The following is a 17,902-nucleotide window of genomic DNA, read 5'->3' on the forward strand; positions in this document are numbered from 1 at the left end:
ACTGAAAGCTTTAAAAGTGTTTTTAAAGAATGTACAGAGATGGGCCAGTGTGAGCTGCCATGTCAGGATGCACTGCCAGTAATATAAGAGAGCTTTTAAGTGACACTTAATTTCACTTGTCGCTCATCCTGAGAGTTTATATTTCGAGAGAGACTAAATGTGAAATATAACTGTATAGAGTGTATGCGTTATCAAACACACACACGGTGAAGATGCGGGTCGCAGCATGAACTTGGTTCAGGGCTGAGGAGCAGATGTGGCAGGTGTCATGCAGATGTGGCACATTCCATCAGCGGAGGAAAAGAGCTAGATTTTCTCAGGTGGACTAAACTACCTGTACCCAACTTTATAGAAAGTAGTATGGACATGCTGCGTTCACACTCATGAATCGGTATTGACAATCTATTTAAATTGTTTCCACTCTTTGTGCTAAGCTAACCTACAGCTCTCTGTGGCCTTTTATTTAAGAAACTAAAGGAGTGGCGTCAATATTTTACATGAACATGGACGACAGCTGTACTTAAAAGGCCACAGCCAGAAGTCTGCTAGATTAGCTTAGCATAAAGACCGGAAACTGGAAAACCTCCAGCATGCCTGTAACAAAACCCAGCTAAAGCTCACAAATAATAGTTATAGTTCATTTATTGAAGTTCAACAACTAAAGTGTACGTAATGTGGGTTAATATGTGTTTGGGGTGCAGTAACTTCCTGGATTGGACTTCCTGTTTACGTTTAGCCTTCGTGCTAAGCTAACTGGCTGCAACTTCTAATATCGAATAGACAGACACGAGAGAGCATCAGTCTTCTGATTTAATGCAAGCGTTCGTCGCTTAGGAAAAGCACGTGGAGTATTTTTACATCATTTGAGCAAATCCACTGCATTTGTGTGCACGAGAAACCGCTAACATGCTTATGACAAGCGAGCTCGAGCGGTGCACACTTAGCAGTATTTGTGTACGCATATAACGTTCTAATTTCACTGATTGAATGACAGGGAATCAATGAGTCCCACTATGGACGCAGTTGCACTGCATGACATCACTGGAGTGACAGGGCAGCCGTGTTGGGGGGGAGGAGAGGGAGGAGGAGGAGGATCTCTCCCCTTAAGTTTACTTTGCCCTTTGCGGGAGATGAGATTCAGCCTCCGCAAACCCGCCGAGACACGACCAGGGACGTGGGGAGGAAACCTTGAGAGCACGCTGTTTAAATCTGCTGAATTCAGGATTATCTGCGGGTCATGGACGGTGTCGTCTAGTTGGGAGTTTTTTTTGCGGATTCCCGGGTTGTGCGCCTGCAGCAGAGCGGACCTCGCAGTGCGACTCCAGGCGGCTCTGAAGGAAACCATATCTGGTCAAAGTATTCGTTGCTGTCACCCGGCGGGACTGTCCGGCTATAAATAGCGCCGGAGGAGGTACGGAAATAAATGCAAAAATTATACTGCACACTGTACAACAGTCAAATTAGTGAAGATCACGCAGCAAGGTTCAAATAATGGACAGGACTATGCTTTTGAAGTACTGCGAGACAATAAGTTTCCATGATGTCATTGAGAATAAAGGAAGCTTCTCCAGTTATACTGAGGAATAGAGTTTCCAATTTGTATTTCTCTGTTGGGGTTTTCCTTCCTGTTGGAGAATGTCTTACTGGCTGTTGCATCCCTCTTAAAGTAACGGAACTCTGCAAGTCCTAACACCACAGTCCTGCACATATGCGCATTTTAATGCAGTCCTCATTATAAACGGCAGGGAACCTGCAAGAAAAGTCCTGCACTTCTCTATTTCCACTCATTCGATGCCTGTCATCCAATTGCCAAATGAGTAATTATTATGTGCTCCACAGTTATGTATTTATGTATTTACATTTTTGTAGCCTACAAACTTAAGTTAGATTTATAATCACTCTACAAAAAAATAAATAGAAAGGCTTGAGTTATGATCCAAATTGTGTCACCTTGGTGGTTTATGATGTGATCAAAAACAGTATTCATGTACAATTTTAGTAGAAAATGTAAAACCGTCGTTGCATTATTTGTGTGAGATGCATACTTCACTGCAGAGCCTTAATCTTTGGAGCTTAAGCTTTTTCCTCTTAGTTTTTGTTGCTGCAAACCGTGTTGTATACTTTGATGAGACTAAACTTCAGCTCTGGTCACCTCTCTACAGGAGCCCTTTGTCCCTCTTTGCCATGAACTCAGTGTTGCACCGTGTTTCACCATAATAAACGTGCGCTCATAAGTCTGTTCTTCCCGCGGATTAGTGATGTATCAAGCTAGCGGCTCGCTGACCAGTGAAGTGACTCTTTGACCTCTGCAGAATGCACAAATGGCCAGACCTCAAGTCCTAGTGAGCTGCTCGGCCCCTCATCATACACACTCAACCCCTCACCATACGACTCCCTTGCTGGTCCCCTAAGTGGAGACTACCGATGGGGTTTCGTTGCATCGGCACTAAAAGTCGGTAGATTGTAAGATTGTCTAAAAATGACTGATCTAGACTTTCACTCTCTACTCAACCTCACGTACAACACGTGTAGAATAAATGGTAACTTGACATAAAAAAATACACTTTATGTCGTGTATTCATCTATTTTGGGAAGCATCTATGCATTGTATCAGTGCTCACCACTGTGTAAGTGGACACCCTTGTTACAGTCACAGCAGAAAACACACACACACACACACACACACACACACACACACGGACTGTCCGGTAGCTTATCTCAGCCACACGCAGAGGAAAGCTGACCAGTTGCTTCTCAGCTGTTTTCTGCTGGGCCATCTCTTAACAACTGCAATCTTGCAAAATAGTTTTAGACAGACACCAAACACATTGTACTCCTCGACCACAGAAGATAAATAGCATCAAGCGTGATGGAGTCTGTAAGCAACGTCTCGTTGTCGGAATATTGTGGTTATGTTTTGTGACCAAGTCCACTGCTCCACCTGCAGATCAGGATATTTAAGGTGTTTTAGAGTTCAGGTTTAGCATTATGTTTTTATTTGTATCTGACTCTGAAGAATACTTCCTCGTTCAAGTTTGTCCTCATGTGTGGAGGGTAGTGCCTCCTAATCAAGCTCCTATGTCAGCTGAGTTTGGCCGAAGCTTAGAGAGGACAGCAATTTATCTTGAACTTCCCAAACTGAGGAACGTTTGAGTGAAATATTCACGCGACACTTACTGTGCATGTGGTGATATTCTTTTGTTGATGACAGTGTAAGCTGTTTGACGACATCGAGCAGGACGTCGTCTAAAGGTCTGCTGCCGTGCTCTCGGCTTTGTTTTATGCGCTGATTTATTGTCTGAGGGAGTTTTCTGCCTCTCTGTGTGAGTTTTTACTGAGATGTGTGTGTATTTCACAGCAGGAAAACTCTGAGCAGCTGTCACAGAAGTAGCTGTTTTGTGTAAATCCGGTGTAAAAACAGATATTTCAGTTGCTTGTGAACTCTTATTTTTTTATTTCATGAAGAACCAGGTGTCATTTAACACCATTTCTAACGTTTTTTTCACACATTTGCCGTGATAAATGCTCCTGTATCAGTGGTGCTATTCTGAGAGGCTTTAGGACTGGACAGGCCGTGTTCAGAGGTCAAGTGTTGATGACGTTACACGGTACATTCTGGCTCAGGTCAGTGTTAATTGTCTCTCCTCTCGGCCCAGTGAATGTCCTCCAATGGAGCGGAAGCTGGTGGGAACGCAGTAAATACAGGCACAGGTCTGTTTGATATCATCAGATGCAGGCCGGCTTCTTCCAGCAGACCTGCGGCGTTACTTGGAGTTCAGCCCAGTTCTTCATCTTCAGTTTTGGAAACTTGTCTTGTTGTTGTGAAGCTTAGAGAAAGCAGAACCCCCCCCCCAAAAAAACGCTTGACTCCACCTGTTAGGAGTTCAGCCAAAACAGACTTGCTGACATACTTAAGATGAAAAAGATATCTTTATACTCGCATTTACGCTCCTTGAACGCAATATTTTCTGCATTTCGGTTGGGTTTTTAAGCTACATCTCATCTTTTTCTGCCCAATTTGAGAACATTGTCATCCTTTGATGCAGGCCAACTTATCATTAGTGTCGTCATGTGGACATCTATCAGCAGCAGCTCACGCCTTCCTTTCAAACCCTCGCCCACAGGTTTAAGGAGCCGTGGCTTAGAGACGAGCGTTCGAGCGTATGCCGAGCGTTCGGTGCTGTGACCCTCAAATGCTCTGCTGCAGTTCATCCATCATCAGTCATCTGGTCCTACAGCCAAGGCTGACACAGAGAGAGAGAGAGAAACAGATCTAGGTTTATCTTCGGTCGACTTTTACATTTTTCTGCAGAGAACTTTGAGAAAAATCAACAGCACTTGTGGCAGTGATTCATGGCAGAGGGGTAAACAGGGTTTAACACTGGGAGGGAACAGAGCGTCGGTTCAGACTGTCAACACCACAAGTGAACAGGTGAAAACGTACTCTGCTGACTAAAGGCTCGTTTGCTGTTAGAATCACAGAAACGGGTTGCTGTAGTTGAACTGAGCTGGATGAATGTTTTTCCATCTGTTGTTGAGAACAGACAGGTTGTCTCAGCTTGCTACCTTCAGTGACCACGCGTGATTTAACACTGATATTCTTGTCAAACGCATTTTCCTGTCACCTTCTACATTACTCAGTCGTTTGGCCAACTCCCAACCAACAACACGGTCTGAGTCATCCCTTTTCAAAATGAGTACGACATGAGGCATGAATATTCTTATTTTTTTAATCCTGCGCACCGTTAAATACATGGCCAACGTTCTTGCAGAACGTCACTTGACACCATAGATGACACCATTTAGTGAATTATGGACCTATGCCAAATTGTTTAAGGTGATTTATTAACATGTTATAAAATTGTGTATCGTGTTCTACCGTTTTTTTCTTATCCAACGCTGAGCACGAAAGCGAATACATTTCAAATGTCCTTTTCTACCAGCTATACCCTGACGAGATCCAGCTATCAAATCCGTTGAGGTTAAAATGACACAAGCTGCCTCATCAGGAAACTTGGAAGTTGAAATGAATCTTCAACTATTAATCTGTCCTCACTCCGTACTTCTGCCTCCTCCAGGTCTCTCTCTCTCTCTCTCTCTCTCTCTCTCTCTCTCTCGCTCTCTCTCTCTCTCTCTCTCTCTCCCAGGAGCGCTACAGGCACTGGGGGCCATTGAGGTGAGAGCAGGTTTTTTTTTAACAGCAAACAGTAACAACAAGTGACACTCACCATACATGTTATTCGTGCTTTCTCTGCTGTTTCTCTCCACAGATAAAGATTTTATTTCTCTCTCAAATTCGCAGCTCTCAAAGCCCTTTGTGTATATTTACCCTGGCAGCACTGAATCTCACATCTCAAGACACATCTCAGAAATCGAATTGAAGAGACATTATCCACCTCGCAGGTGTTGCTGGCCATCATGTCGGTGATGAGGAAGGAGATGGAGAAGTACAGGGACATAGACGAGGACGAGCTGCTGAAGAAACTGTCAGAGGAGGATCTGCAGCGATTAGAGGATGAACTAGAGGAGCTGGATCCTGATGTAAGTTTATAATATGAAGTCCCTAAGGAGGAGTTTCTGTCGCTGTGTTGTTGTGAGTGGAGAGTTATGGGGTCAGACAGGCCCCTGATGTAATATACTGCTGCTACACGTCCTTGTGTTTTCATCTGCATCGCTGTTGGCTAATTTCATTTCGAGTGCAAAACACGTGAATGCCCTTGAACGCACAGCACTCACGAGTCCACGGCTGTGATGTAAATCATGGTTTGTCTGAGTATTTCTCTGTTAGCATTTAGGTCGGTCCATGGGAGGCAGGGCGGCGTATTATGTTGTCATTACGTTACAGGAGGTGCAGTACATCATAAGTCAGCCTCGTATTTAGTCTCTGTTGCTTTTTATGGCGTGTTTATCTCTGCATTCGATGCATCCACCGCCAGCTTGGTACCCTCAGTGATGTGTCATGGGTCGAGTTGGTGACAGCAGCTGTAATAGCTTTCTGATGAATGTCTGACTGCTCATAAAGTGGCTGGATTCCCCCTCAATGCCAAGGGGATGACTGGAAGGGTATAATGCGCAGGTCTAAGTGTGTGTGTGTGTGTGTTAGCGAGGCCGGTGCCAGCAGTGAGGGACCGGAGGGACTCAATGACGTAAACAGAGGAAACAGTGGGAGGCAGTGCGTGCGTCGCTTACCTTGTTTGTGCCTGTTTATGCGGGTAACCCGTTTCACAACAGCAAAGTGCCCCTTTGCTCTGACACACACTGTAACCTTCCCAGCAGGACTTCTCACATCACTTCCAGTAAGCCATTGAAAAAACAAAAAAGTCATCATGTTGGACAAAAAAAAAACACGTCTGCCAGCTTCACTGTTATTGTAGAAATATCAATTCACTGTCAATCATCTTGAGAGCATTTTGTGTTTTTTTGCACATACAGTACTGCCTCACAGTCATACAATGGCACACTACAACTTGGACTGGATCATATTGTTTACTTTTCTAAGCCGTCACTTCCCTTAAGATTGGATGAAAGCTCGAACAGGCTTTTTCAAATCTGGAATAGGCTGATACGGATCTCGTGTACCGAGATTACTGGTGACATTTCTCAAATCGTGGAAGGTTCAACCTAAAGAGAAAATGTTCACTCATCTACATAACTTAAAGCTGCACTACCTCCTATTTTTAGTGAACATTTTAATGCTAATGTTGCTTTGAGGTGGCATTCGTGTGCTCGTAGATGACTGCTAAGGCTGCTGCGAGGAGGAGAGAGACAGAGACCAAACGAGGCAGGGGTTGGGATGACAGGGGAAGGTACAGTTAGAAAAGGACAGGAGTCAGAGAGACAGAGTCTCATGCTGGTAAAAATAACATGCTGGGGACCCGTTATCTGCAGCTGATATAAAGTGTGACATGAAAAGCTTGGCAGTGACGGTGTGCTATACTCCTGGCTTCACTATAAATACTTCTGTAAGTCACGTGAACATTTTACGGGCCGCCACTGGAAAGACTGAATGAGAGAAACTGAGAAGAAGAGAAGTTTCTCTTTTACTTCCAAAGAGTATATCTCAAACCAAATAATAATGGTGAATGTGTGGCGTACTGGGGAAATAAGTTGGTATGTTTTTTCCGAAAAAGGGTTTGCTGAGAGAGTGAGAGTGACGAGGAGAGAGAAGCCTGCGAGTGCTGAGAGGACTGATAAGATATGAGGCTATAAGTAGCACGTGTAAGAGCTTGGCTTTGAATGCTGCTTCAGGTTGAAAATAACGTGGCGAGCAGCAAAGCTCTGGGAAATGTCTTGGTTCTGTGTAGCGATAGGATGTTGGAGTTACATTAACCAGAGCCACCGAAGATCTATCTCACTATGCTTTAATAGTGTAATATTTTATCATATTTTTGTTGTCCCCCTCCACAAAATTGTTACAATAATGTATTACAAATAATACATTTCAGATTTGGCCACAATTTGGTCTCATGTTAGTGAATACCTGCAAAATGCATGAAAAGTAAACGTGTATTCTGCCGCGGGTTTGTGTACGTTTGTTTTTTAAACGGGTTTCTTTTAAACTTACCAATCACTAATGTGCCGTGCATTCCTTGGTCTATTTTATTCATCTGGTGATGATCTTATTTATTCTCATTGCCATTCATAAATGTGGAGAATGTGCACGCTACAGCGGGTTAAAGGTGTCCTAACTTTCCGGCAATCGCAAAGATCTCTGTTTACGTTGTCACTTATCGCGACACGTATGGCGATTGCAGGTGTGTTTTTGACCACAATCACCACCGTGTCCTCAGTCGGCAAAGACAGTAACTTAACAGACATCCATTTAAATGGAAACTGTTCATTTTTCAGTATAAAATACATTTAAATGGCCACAAACCATGCACAAAGGATTCGTTCCTCACCTCTAACTGGAGGCAATGGTACCACTGGTGCCTGGAAGATGTGTAATGGAGATTACTGCTTTATATAGTAGTATTACTGCAGCAAGGAAAACATCCTGGAGTCATTTGTTCTACATTGTTCTGCACTGGTGTTGCATGTCAGGACTTAACTGCTGTGATTGGAAGAATGAAGTGAGACTAATTCGGGAAAAAACGACTTTTTCCCCCTAATACGCAGTGCCAGTCTGATGTAAATTCTCATCCTTGTCTAGAATGCATTGTTGCCAGCTGGGATGCGGCAGAAGGACCAGACCAAGAAATCCCCGACGGGAATGTTTCAGAGAGACAACCTGCTGGCCCATCTGGAGAAACAGGCCAAAGAGGATCCTGACAAAGAAGACCCGGTGCCCTTCACAGGGGAGAAGAGAGGTACGGACTTGTTAACCTATAGTTGACCTACTTCGATCAAAAGGTGGCTTTGTCTCGCTCCTTGCACTGTTGTTGTCAAGTGAAAAGATGACAAGAACGTTGGAGAAGATTCACGTTAACGCTCAAATTGATCATGACCTAAAGTAAGCCGCAAACCTTAAAAGGTGTCCTACAAAATACTGATTTCACACGTCTAGCATGGGCATCTCAGGTATCCATGAGAAGGAGGATGTTTTTTAAATTCCCTGAAGGGTGATTGGTTCCACAAGACTACCCCACTCCAGGCCTTGTGGGGCCTGTCAGCACGGCAGCACCGGTCCAGTGTGGACACAGAGGTGCGTGACGGATGGCGAGAGATACCAAACATCTCGATGTGAAACTCTAGTAGGTCTCCGCGTCGTCACTGTCGTCATGAACTTCTTCGCTGTCGTTGTTGCTTTAGTGCACTTAAAAGAGCAGCTGTAAAACTGCAGGTGGGGAAAGTGAATGAGTAACAATCTCCCTTCCCTCAACTTGTACAGTCAAGGTACCGCTGAGCAAGGCTTTTAACATCTGATGCCTTCATGTCATCTCAGAGTGTCGTCTTTCTGTGACTCTTCTCAAATATATCAGACTTGGAGCCTCCTGTTGCTACATGCTGGCTCGCTGTTGTGTCTTAGTGGGATACTTGAATGCAACGGAGACATCGTTAATATTATAAGTTACACCTGTGCTTTGCCGACTACGATAAATCAAAATGCCATGTCAAGGCCATTTTGTCGTGTTTTGCTGCACGGAAAACATGTCGAAGTACATGCTTATCCTCAGCTAATTCCACAGACCTTTACATAATAAAGTGTCAAATGTCCAGCCGCCGTGTTATTTATTTGTCATGTTAAATGGCCCTGCACTCCTATTGTCCACCCACACAGGTGTTTTCACCTATTTGCCTGATTAGACTCCTCCTCAGGACTGTGTAGAGGCTGCATTGACATTAATTGCAAAGGTCTACTTAGTCAGATTCAGTGAAAACACCTGTGTGAGTGCGGAGGGGGACCTTTAATTCACAAGTCTCCAGCAAATACAACATATTCAAAATGTTATTAGCTAATCGTTACATGCCAGGGATGCGGGTCGTTGTAGTGTGTGTCTCTGTTTTGAGTCCATCCACTCGTGTTGCAGGGAAAGCCTTTGTGCCAAAAAAGAGGGTGGACCCCATCATGGAGAATGTGACCCTGGAGCCGGAGCTAGAAGAAGCGCTGGCGAGTGCATCTGATGCTGAACTCTGTGATATCGCAGGTATCGCAATCACACCCACCCCCATCTCCTATATACACACAGTGGATGTGTTTCAGGTTCAGAGGTTTCATTTTTCTCCTATTTTGTGTTTTGTAATTGTTTTGTGTCTCTTTATCAAAAAGTTGCTGTATTTGCAACTTTAAGAAGACACTACTTTTACCACAGCTTTACAATTATCAGCGTCCTCGTGGTGAAGGCACTTTAGAACATACTTCCAATCGTAGAAAGTGAAGAAATCAGTTTTTCATGTGTTTATAGCATTTATATAAAAAAAGAAAATGAACCTTTTGGATTTCGGATTTTCTTTAAAACTAAAAACTAACATTAAAAAAAACAGACACCCCACATACATACATGAAAACATCTGAATGAAGGATATTCATGGACTGGATCTCATGCGCTAAAGTGCAGGTGTCTCACTATTCTTCATCTTCTCTCACTAATCGGTGGCCTCGACTTCCCCTCATTCATTTACTTTTCCTTAATCCAAATCTTCTCCGTTTCCTCTAGCAATCCTTTTCATCTTCCCTCCACCCTTCCCCCTCATCCCTCATCCCTCCATCTCCTCCATCCCTGCTGGATACCTCGGTTCACCAGCTGAACATCACCCGGGGTATCTGTAGACTGCACACACATTTCTCTTTGCATGGAACGATTCTGGCCCTCTTGTCATGTTCGTGCTGTCAGCTCGTGTCAGGCAGGCATTGAGTAAAACCCCTGCAGCTTGACTCAGGGACACAGTCTGCGCTGTACATGCATTACATCATCGAGTCAGTGTAATGACCGATCCGGATGTAAACGCTACGTAAAATCTCTATTGAGAGGGATGCATTACAATATGTAAACACATTTAGTTTCAGCCACTACCGGAGTCTATTCTCCCTGCATTAGCACCACAGAAATGTATTATCAAGCAATACTGTTGCAGAAATATTTTCCGAGCACGAGCCCCCGGAGTTGATGAAGGTAACGTTCTCCTACAAAGAGCAGCTCGGCAGCCTGTGTTCCCTCACTGTTTATGTCTCTCTGTTCTCTCCTGTCTCTGTCAAACTAACGAGTTGATCGTTATCTCGTATTATCCTCAGAGTAGCTGCTCGTTCAAACAACAGTACATGTTCCCCGTTAACTTAAACCTTTCAGCTTGATCGTTGAAAAGGACAGTGAGTTGCTCGTGATGCTGCAAGTGCCGATGTGCTGTCTGTATCAGCACGGTGGTCAACTGTACGGCTGTAACTCGTCAATCATTGAAGCTCTAGACTCTTTTTCAGCATTCCTCTTTCTCTCTCTCTCTCTCTGTGTTTCTTCCTCTGACGCTGTTCATGCCCTTTGTTCTTTCCATCCTCATTGAGTCTTTCTATTGTCTTCCAGCCATCCTGGGTATGCACACCCTGATGAGTAACCAGCAGTACTACGAAGCCCTGGCCAGCAGCACCATAGTCAACAAGCAAGGCCTGAACAGTACGTGAAACACACACACGCACACGCGTGTACACGTTAGTACGCACGTACTGAAACTTATGCAACTTATATTTGTTGTGATCCGCCAGTTGCACAAGCTTGTCTTCGCTCGGCTCGATCACAGACGCATTTGCTGCAGGGCTGCAGTAAAAGTATCCTAAAATAACGCAGATCACTCAACTAGTTTGCAGAAAAAGAATCGCCTCATTCGAGTAAAATGTTGAAGCGAGTTGACTTGGACCGGAATCAAGCGGAATGATCTCACGTCGGCAGAATGTCGGCACGAAAAAGTGTTTTTTTTGTTGTTTTTTTGAGCATTGTAGTTTGAGCATTGTTTCACATGACTGCAACTGAGGTCAGTGTTTCCAAAGCACACAGTGAAAAAACAAGTGGACCACACCAGATATATAATCCCTCCGGCGTGTTCTGGGTCTACCCCGGGGCCTCTTAGCTTGGTCCGATGTTGAACCACCTCACCTCGACGCGAAGGAGCTGCAGATGTCTGACCTCCTCACTGAATCTCGAAGGCTGAGCCCACGACGGAAGCTCATTCCGGCTGCTTTTATCCGCACTCTCGTTCTTTGATCACGACCATCGGTGACGGTCGGAGCGTAGATGAACGCGTGAATTAAGATCTTTGCCTTCTGGGCTGGTACGCCTGTGTAATCACAATGATGTTTGATCAGCATCTTGATACGCCTCACCTGTCAGGCGGATGAAATATTTTGGGAAAGGTAAAGTGCTCACTTTGAGAAATAAGCTTTTTGTGTTCAGTGTATATATTTGAATAGCATTGAAATGGTCGTAAACTGACTGCCTGTAAAGTGGGATGAAAGAAATACAACTATGTATGTTCATCGATCAGCATATATCCTCTGTGTGTCCTGTACATGTGTGTGTAGGTGTGATCCAGTGCACCCAGTACAAACCAGTCCCCGATGAGGAGCCCAACTCCACTGATGTAGAAGAGACCCTGCTGAGAGTGAAGAGGAACGACCCTGACCTGGTGGAGGTCAACCTCAACAACATCAAGGTCTGATTTTGATTTATTTTGGATTCTGACAACCTACATGTTGTAAAGTTGTACATCTGATATGAAACATATCATCTGTCCCCGGTGGTATTTGTTTTAGTACTTTTAGTACCGCTGAAGGAAACTAAAAGATTCATATCATGTTTGGTTGTATTCCAAAAAGCAAAAACAAACAAACCTCGGTGCACACAATTTAGTTTTTACATTTTAGTTTTGCAAATGGGATTTAAAAAGTTATTTCAATGAAATAAGTTTGTTTTAATATTTTGCAAATATGCAATATGAAATTCTTTTTAGAGCATAAACTGAATTTCTAGCACATTTATAGTTCATGAAACACATTTTAGGCGTTCCATTGGCAAAATGTCATGTTTCTGTAATATGAAAAAACTGGGAATTTATGTGAAGAACGTTCATTTATTGACATTTTCTGAGCTGTAATGTTTGTGTCTTTCTGCACCCAGAACATCCCCGTGAAGACTCTGAAGGCGTACGCTGAGGCTCTGATGAAGAACACTGTGGTGGAGAGGTTCAGCATTGTAGGAACCAGGAGCAACGACCCTGTCGCATTCGTAAGTCACAACTGTTACAGAATACTGCACAGAATCCATGTTACCTGCTTAATTGCTCCGTCTACCTGAAATCAAGTCCCAAGTTATGGTATCATTCTATTATTAACACTTGTCTTCTATCAGGGTTTATCTGAGTCACTCTTTATTTTAATGCCAGTCATGCTTTATTGCAACAACAAAAAAAAGAATGGTCTATTTTCCTGTCTTTTTTTTACCTTTTTAACCTTTTTTTTAAACAACTGTAAGTACCGGTAAGTAAGACACAGTTATGTGTGTTTCCTCAGGCCCTGGCAGAGATGTTGAAGGTGAACACGACGCTGAAGAGCCTGAACGTTGAGTCCAACTTCATTACAGGGACAGGAATCCTGTTCCTCATAGCGTCACTGCAGTACAACACCATACTGCAGGAGCTCAAGATAGACAATCAGGTACCAACACACGCACATCAATACACACACAGATAACCTCACCTGCATAGTATTGATGCAGACCCATAGGCTACGTTCACATGACAAGTAAAAGTGGCCCAAATCACAATCAACCAACAATAGCTGCTGAGAGCGTGCATGTGTGTGATGTCATTTTGTCTCTAAATGTCTGTCTCGCAAATGTAACATTTTCTGTTGTTGTTTCAACGTACATGTGTGTGTTATTGGTTGCATGCGAGGACGAGATCCGTCAACGCTGATGTCACATATCAGTCACTTTAAATGTGAACTGGAAGAAAGATCGAATCTGGGGGGGAAAGAAATGTAATGTCCCTTAATGTAAACAAAGCAATGTGAGTAAGTGTGTGTGTGTGTGTGTGTGTGTCAGGTAGTTTACACAGGCCATATTTGCCACTTCGGTCTAATGCTCCCGGATTGCATTGCCATGTGTCATACTGCATAGTTGTACATCTGTGACTAACAAGCGCGCTCATTAGTTGAACTTGTTGAATGATCCTGATGAAGCATGTTACTCCTGCCTCTTCATCCTCTGTTGCCATGGAGATCCCCGCCTCATCCGTGGCGGCGCAGTCTGCGGAGAGGATGGCAGTCATTTTGCGTTCTCCTCTTCTTGTTTCTTTCGCCTAACGTTTCCATATCGCGACCTAAATATCACCGTCTTTGATCATCACGACACAACTCTTTGTGTTTCCTCCTCCTCCTCCTCCTCCTCCATTTCTCTCTCTCTCCCAACTCCAGAGCCAGCCACTGGGCAACAAGGTGGAGATGGAGATAGCCAGCATGCTGGAGAAAAACACCACGCTGTTGAAGTTTGGATATCATTTCACCCAGCAGGGCCCGCGCCTCCGAGGCTCCAACGCCATGATGAACAACAACGACCTGGGTGGGTTTACTGACACGCACGCGACTCATTTGGAACATGACAAAAGTTCACGAACTGGTCCAGTAATGGCGGTTATGTAACTTGTACGCAGTCTTTCGGTAGTATTGCATTTGCCAGTGTCGGTTACGTGCGTCAGTGCTGACACTTTATCTTCACTATATCTCCTCGGGTTCTACTTTAATCAGACTCTAATGGAAGGATCAGAGTGACATCATCGGCCGTTAACTCGGCCGTATGGCCAGAGAGTCCCGGCCAATCAAAACACGGGCTTCCTAAGTTATGACATCAGCACTAAGAAAAGAGTCTGTGCATGAGAGAGAGAACGAAATGAAAGCGGTGGACGAGATGGTTCCTGCTATGCCCATGCACAACAGTAGTTATTTGACTTGCTGTCTTTTGTACTAATGAGTTGATTTTACCTCCTTTAAACTTTTAAGCGGCACAAAATAAGCACTTGTTAAGTTTGTTTGTGAATGCTCTTGAACGTAACCTGGCAACCCGTTTTTAGGTTGCGGAATTATGATGACATTTGTGCTCGTGTTGCGTCGCAAACCACTTGAAGTTAAGTCCGTGTGTCGTAATCCTGTCGTGCTGTTTTCCTTCCCCTCGCCATCTTGAAGCTCGAGTCGTCAGGTCGGAGTCGGACGGCTCCTTCACCCTCACTCTGTCTGTTCCTGAGCTGGAAAGGGCCTTTGGGAAAAAGTTCAAGTCCAAGACTAAGTAAAATAAATAATTTAAAAACAACAACGCACAGCCTTGCCTTTCTGCTGCCAACATCACCTGGCTCTTTTCCAGACCACTGGAGACCTCTGCCACCGTCTGTCATACTCCTCCGGGAGTTTCTGTTGCTTCTCCACAGAACCTATCGTCACTTTCCCTCCTTTCAGCTTTTAGTCCTCTCTGATCTGCAGACACCACTGACAGCGGCTCCCAAATGTAGCTGCTGTTGGCTCCACGGTCCCCATAGTCAGAATATATCTCATGTCAGAACTATTTCATGGTCTTCATCTGCTGTTTTGGCATCACTTTCCCAGTAATAAATCAGTGCTGTGATCTATTCTTTGGCCACTTTCTTTATGTTTCTCTTTGGCCTTTTCACTCATTTGATCGTTCTCTTATCCAGATGTGCTGTTTCTACTGTTCCTGCATTGTCTGCAGGCATTTGGCCTCTTCTGCTCCACCTCTGTCCTCTCTTCTACTCTTTGTTAAACTGGCAACGTGGGCAACTGCTCCGGTTCCCCAAACCCTCGGTGGCCCCGAAGTCGTCAGGTTCATTGTGTGGCAATTTGTTTGTGATCATTTAATACATTGCAGATGTTTTTGGCCATATTTGATGCACCACTAAAGCACAAAAGAGAGACATTTGATGAATCACCTCAGGTGACGTCTCTTGCAGCAGGTTTGTAAATGGAGAGACTCTCTTGGGTTCTGGCGTTAGAGAGAAGTGAGTTTACTTGAACCACTTGAAGACAGAGAGCTGCAACTTCAATCTTTCTGTCCTGCTTTTTGAAGCTTGTTACCGTTTTTCAGTTTCATCTCTTTGCTTTACTCGTGGAAATAGCGCTTTAGCTAAAGTTGTTGTTTGTGATGGTGATAAATGTCTGTTTTTCTAATCTTTCTGTTTCTCTGGGCTTCCCTTCCTTCCTCCTTCCCCCTCATACCGCTATATTTATTCATCTGTCCATCTGTCTCCTCTCCTCCATCTACAGTAAGAAAGAGAAGGCTTGAGGGAGGTCCCATCCTCCCTAAGTCTCGGACGAATGTGTAGAAACCAGGGCTGCCCTTTGAACCCATCCTACCATCTTTCCAAACCCCGTCCTCTCCAGCCTCAGACCCTCCGATGGCCTGCCCAGAAGACCACGCCCATCGTTTCAGGTTCAATAGTCTCTGAACTCTTTCTACTTTCCAGACTCTTTTTTTTTATTTTTTTTAGCAGATATTAAAGGATCCAATGGGATTTATCGGCAGTGTCCTTCTGAGCTTTCAGTGCAAAAGACGAGATTGTGTGCTTATTTTTGTGCTCTGAAGTTTGAATTTGTGACTTGGGTTGGAGGCGTGGGCATTTGCTGTAGCTCGTTGTATGAACTCACCAGGGAAGGCGTTGCCGTTGTGAATCCGTTAATATCTCCTTCGAGAGTCTGGAGTCCTTAATAAAGGGGGCTGGAGGTGTGGTTTTGAATGTGGGCCCACTGAAAGGTGACGGAACACTTTTAGAAATCCCTGTTTCTATTGATGAGTTGACTGAATTATTATTATGCTGTAAATGAGTTATGCTGTCATTACTGCTGTTCCCAAAAGCTTCTACTGTTGCTTCAAGGTTGACATAAAAGGTATTTTCTACCAGTTATTCACCAAAGACAATGTCCCATTTCAATTCATTCGACCCAAAGAAAACTCTGTGATATTGGATTTTGACCTGATGTCGCAGCCTGTTTTTCTAATTCGGTGTAAACGGTATTTTAGTGACTCACCGTCCTCAAATACTAAGCTTCATAAATTCTTCAGTCATGGACTATTTGATTTATAAACCTGGCTACTGTGAGATATTGTCGCTATATACGGAATATATTTATTTGTGACAGACCTGGGAAAGAATCAGAAGCCACTCAAACACTTCATTTCATGGATTGATTGTGCTGGACAGCGTGATAACTTGTGTAAAAATGTTTCTGTAAATGAAAATGTACACTCTAATTACACTTTACGTTGTTATACTATCCAGCATGTATGTTAGCGGTCCCTGCAGAGCATTCCTGCTAGCTGGGAATGGCAACTGCCAACTTTTGTTTACTGACATTAAATACTCTCTGAACCCTCTGTATTATATCCCACGAACACCGTGTTGTTATATAGAAGTTATTGTCGACAAGTCAGACTGTAACAACCCAACGTAACAGCGAGTATTTGAATGGACTTCTGTCACACTTTCAACCAGGTCTGGTTTGTTGATTGTTTGTGTTTACTTTACATTTACTGGAGCTAAAATGTGTGGTTTGGTACTTTCTGTTTGTTACAGGTTTCACATTAACGCCTCAGTCCAGGTTGGGAATATTTCAGTGGACACAGATTTACAAACACAGGAAACCTCTAATGTCTTTACAGCTGTCAGATTACACAAATCCATCCATTGTGTTTGAATAACACAAACCTTAACAGCAGTTTTAAAAATGCTTGTTTAGCTGTGATGGGTCTTAAATCAACACCGGACATCTGAAATATTGTTTTACGCTCTGATATTGGATGAATCCTTTGAGAGTTCACGACGGACATGTTCTTCTCATTGAGGGCGAAACATGTCTGTGAATACATGTTTATGTCCTTGTTACCAACTACACAACTGTGTGTAGAAATGTGTCTGTGTGTTTCTGCTTAAAAAGCAAAAGTTGCAGACTGGAAAGTAAATCTGACCTGACATCCATATCATCCATGTTTCCTCGATGCCAACAACTGTACCCGATACTGACAGCATGCTTTAGGGTTTGATAACCCTTTTAATGTTATTTAATATCACTGCTTTGTTACTCTCTCATCAGTGATGTGGGTGTTGTTCAACATCTGGTAATTATGGATGTAAACATTTCTAAAACAACGAGTAACTGAATGCCGAGAGGCAAAAGAGGCCACTCAAAGTCTTTGTGTGTCCAGTTCTTTTTTTTCTGTCTCGTGTTTTCTGATATTTTAGTGGTTGACTCTGTTTTGTTAGATAGTTCACCTTTTTGGGTTGAATTTTTGCAAATAAATGAATAAATAAAGCTTGAAATATGTCTTTGTGTACTCCTATATAGACAACAGTGTCACCCTGTGGCAATATGGAGGAAATACACCAAGTCAACTTTGTTTTTTACAATTAACACTTGAAATGGACAATGGAAGATCTTGGGTACATACTAATAATTATAAAGATGAAACTAAATATTTTG

General features: G+C 43.5%; 1 protein-coding gene across 2 annotated transcripts; it reads left to right on the forward strand.

Annotated features, from left to right (window-relative positions):
- Positions 1-1,131: 1,131 nt before the first annotated feature.
- On the forward strand, positions 1,132-17,742 carry tmod1 (tropomodulin 1). 2 transcript variants are annotated; one of them, XM_079277829.1, is made up of 12 exons: positions 1,132-1,411; positions 5,079-5,176; positions 5,404-5,541; positions 8,153-8,309; positions 9,471-9,587; positions 10,956-11,045; positions 11,948-12,078; positions 12,543-12,650; positions 12,935-13,078; positions 13,838-13,982; positions 14,603-14,702; positions 15,692-17,742. In XM_079277829.1, the coding sequence occupies exons 3-12, from the start codon at positions 5,419-5,421 to the stop codon at positions 15,708-15,710; spliced, it is 1,134 nt and encodes a 377-aa protein (XP_079133955.1). In that variant the 5' UTR covers positions 1,132-1,411; positions 5,079-5,176; positions 5,404-5,418; the 3' UTR covers positions 15,711-17,742. The 2 variants fall into 2 exon arrangements, with proteins under 2 accessions (XP_079133955.1, XP_079133956.1); XM_079277830.1 differs by lacking the exon at positions 14,603-14,702.
- Positions 17,743-17,902: the final 160 nt, after the last annotated feature.

This window comes from Melanostigma gelatinosum (genome assembly GCF_949748355.1).
Source record: "Melanostigma gelatinosum genome assembly, chromosome: 11".
Classification (NCBI taxonomy): Eukaryota; Metazoa; Chordata; class Actinopteri; order Perciformes; family Zoarcidae; genus Melanostigma; species Melanostigma gelatinosum.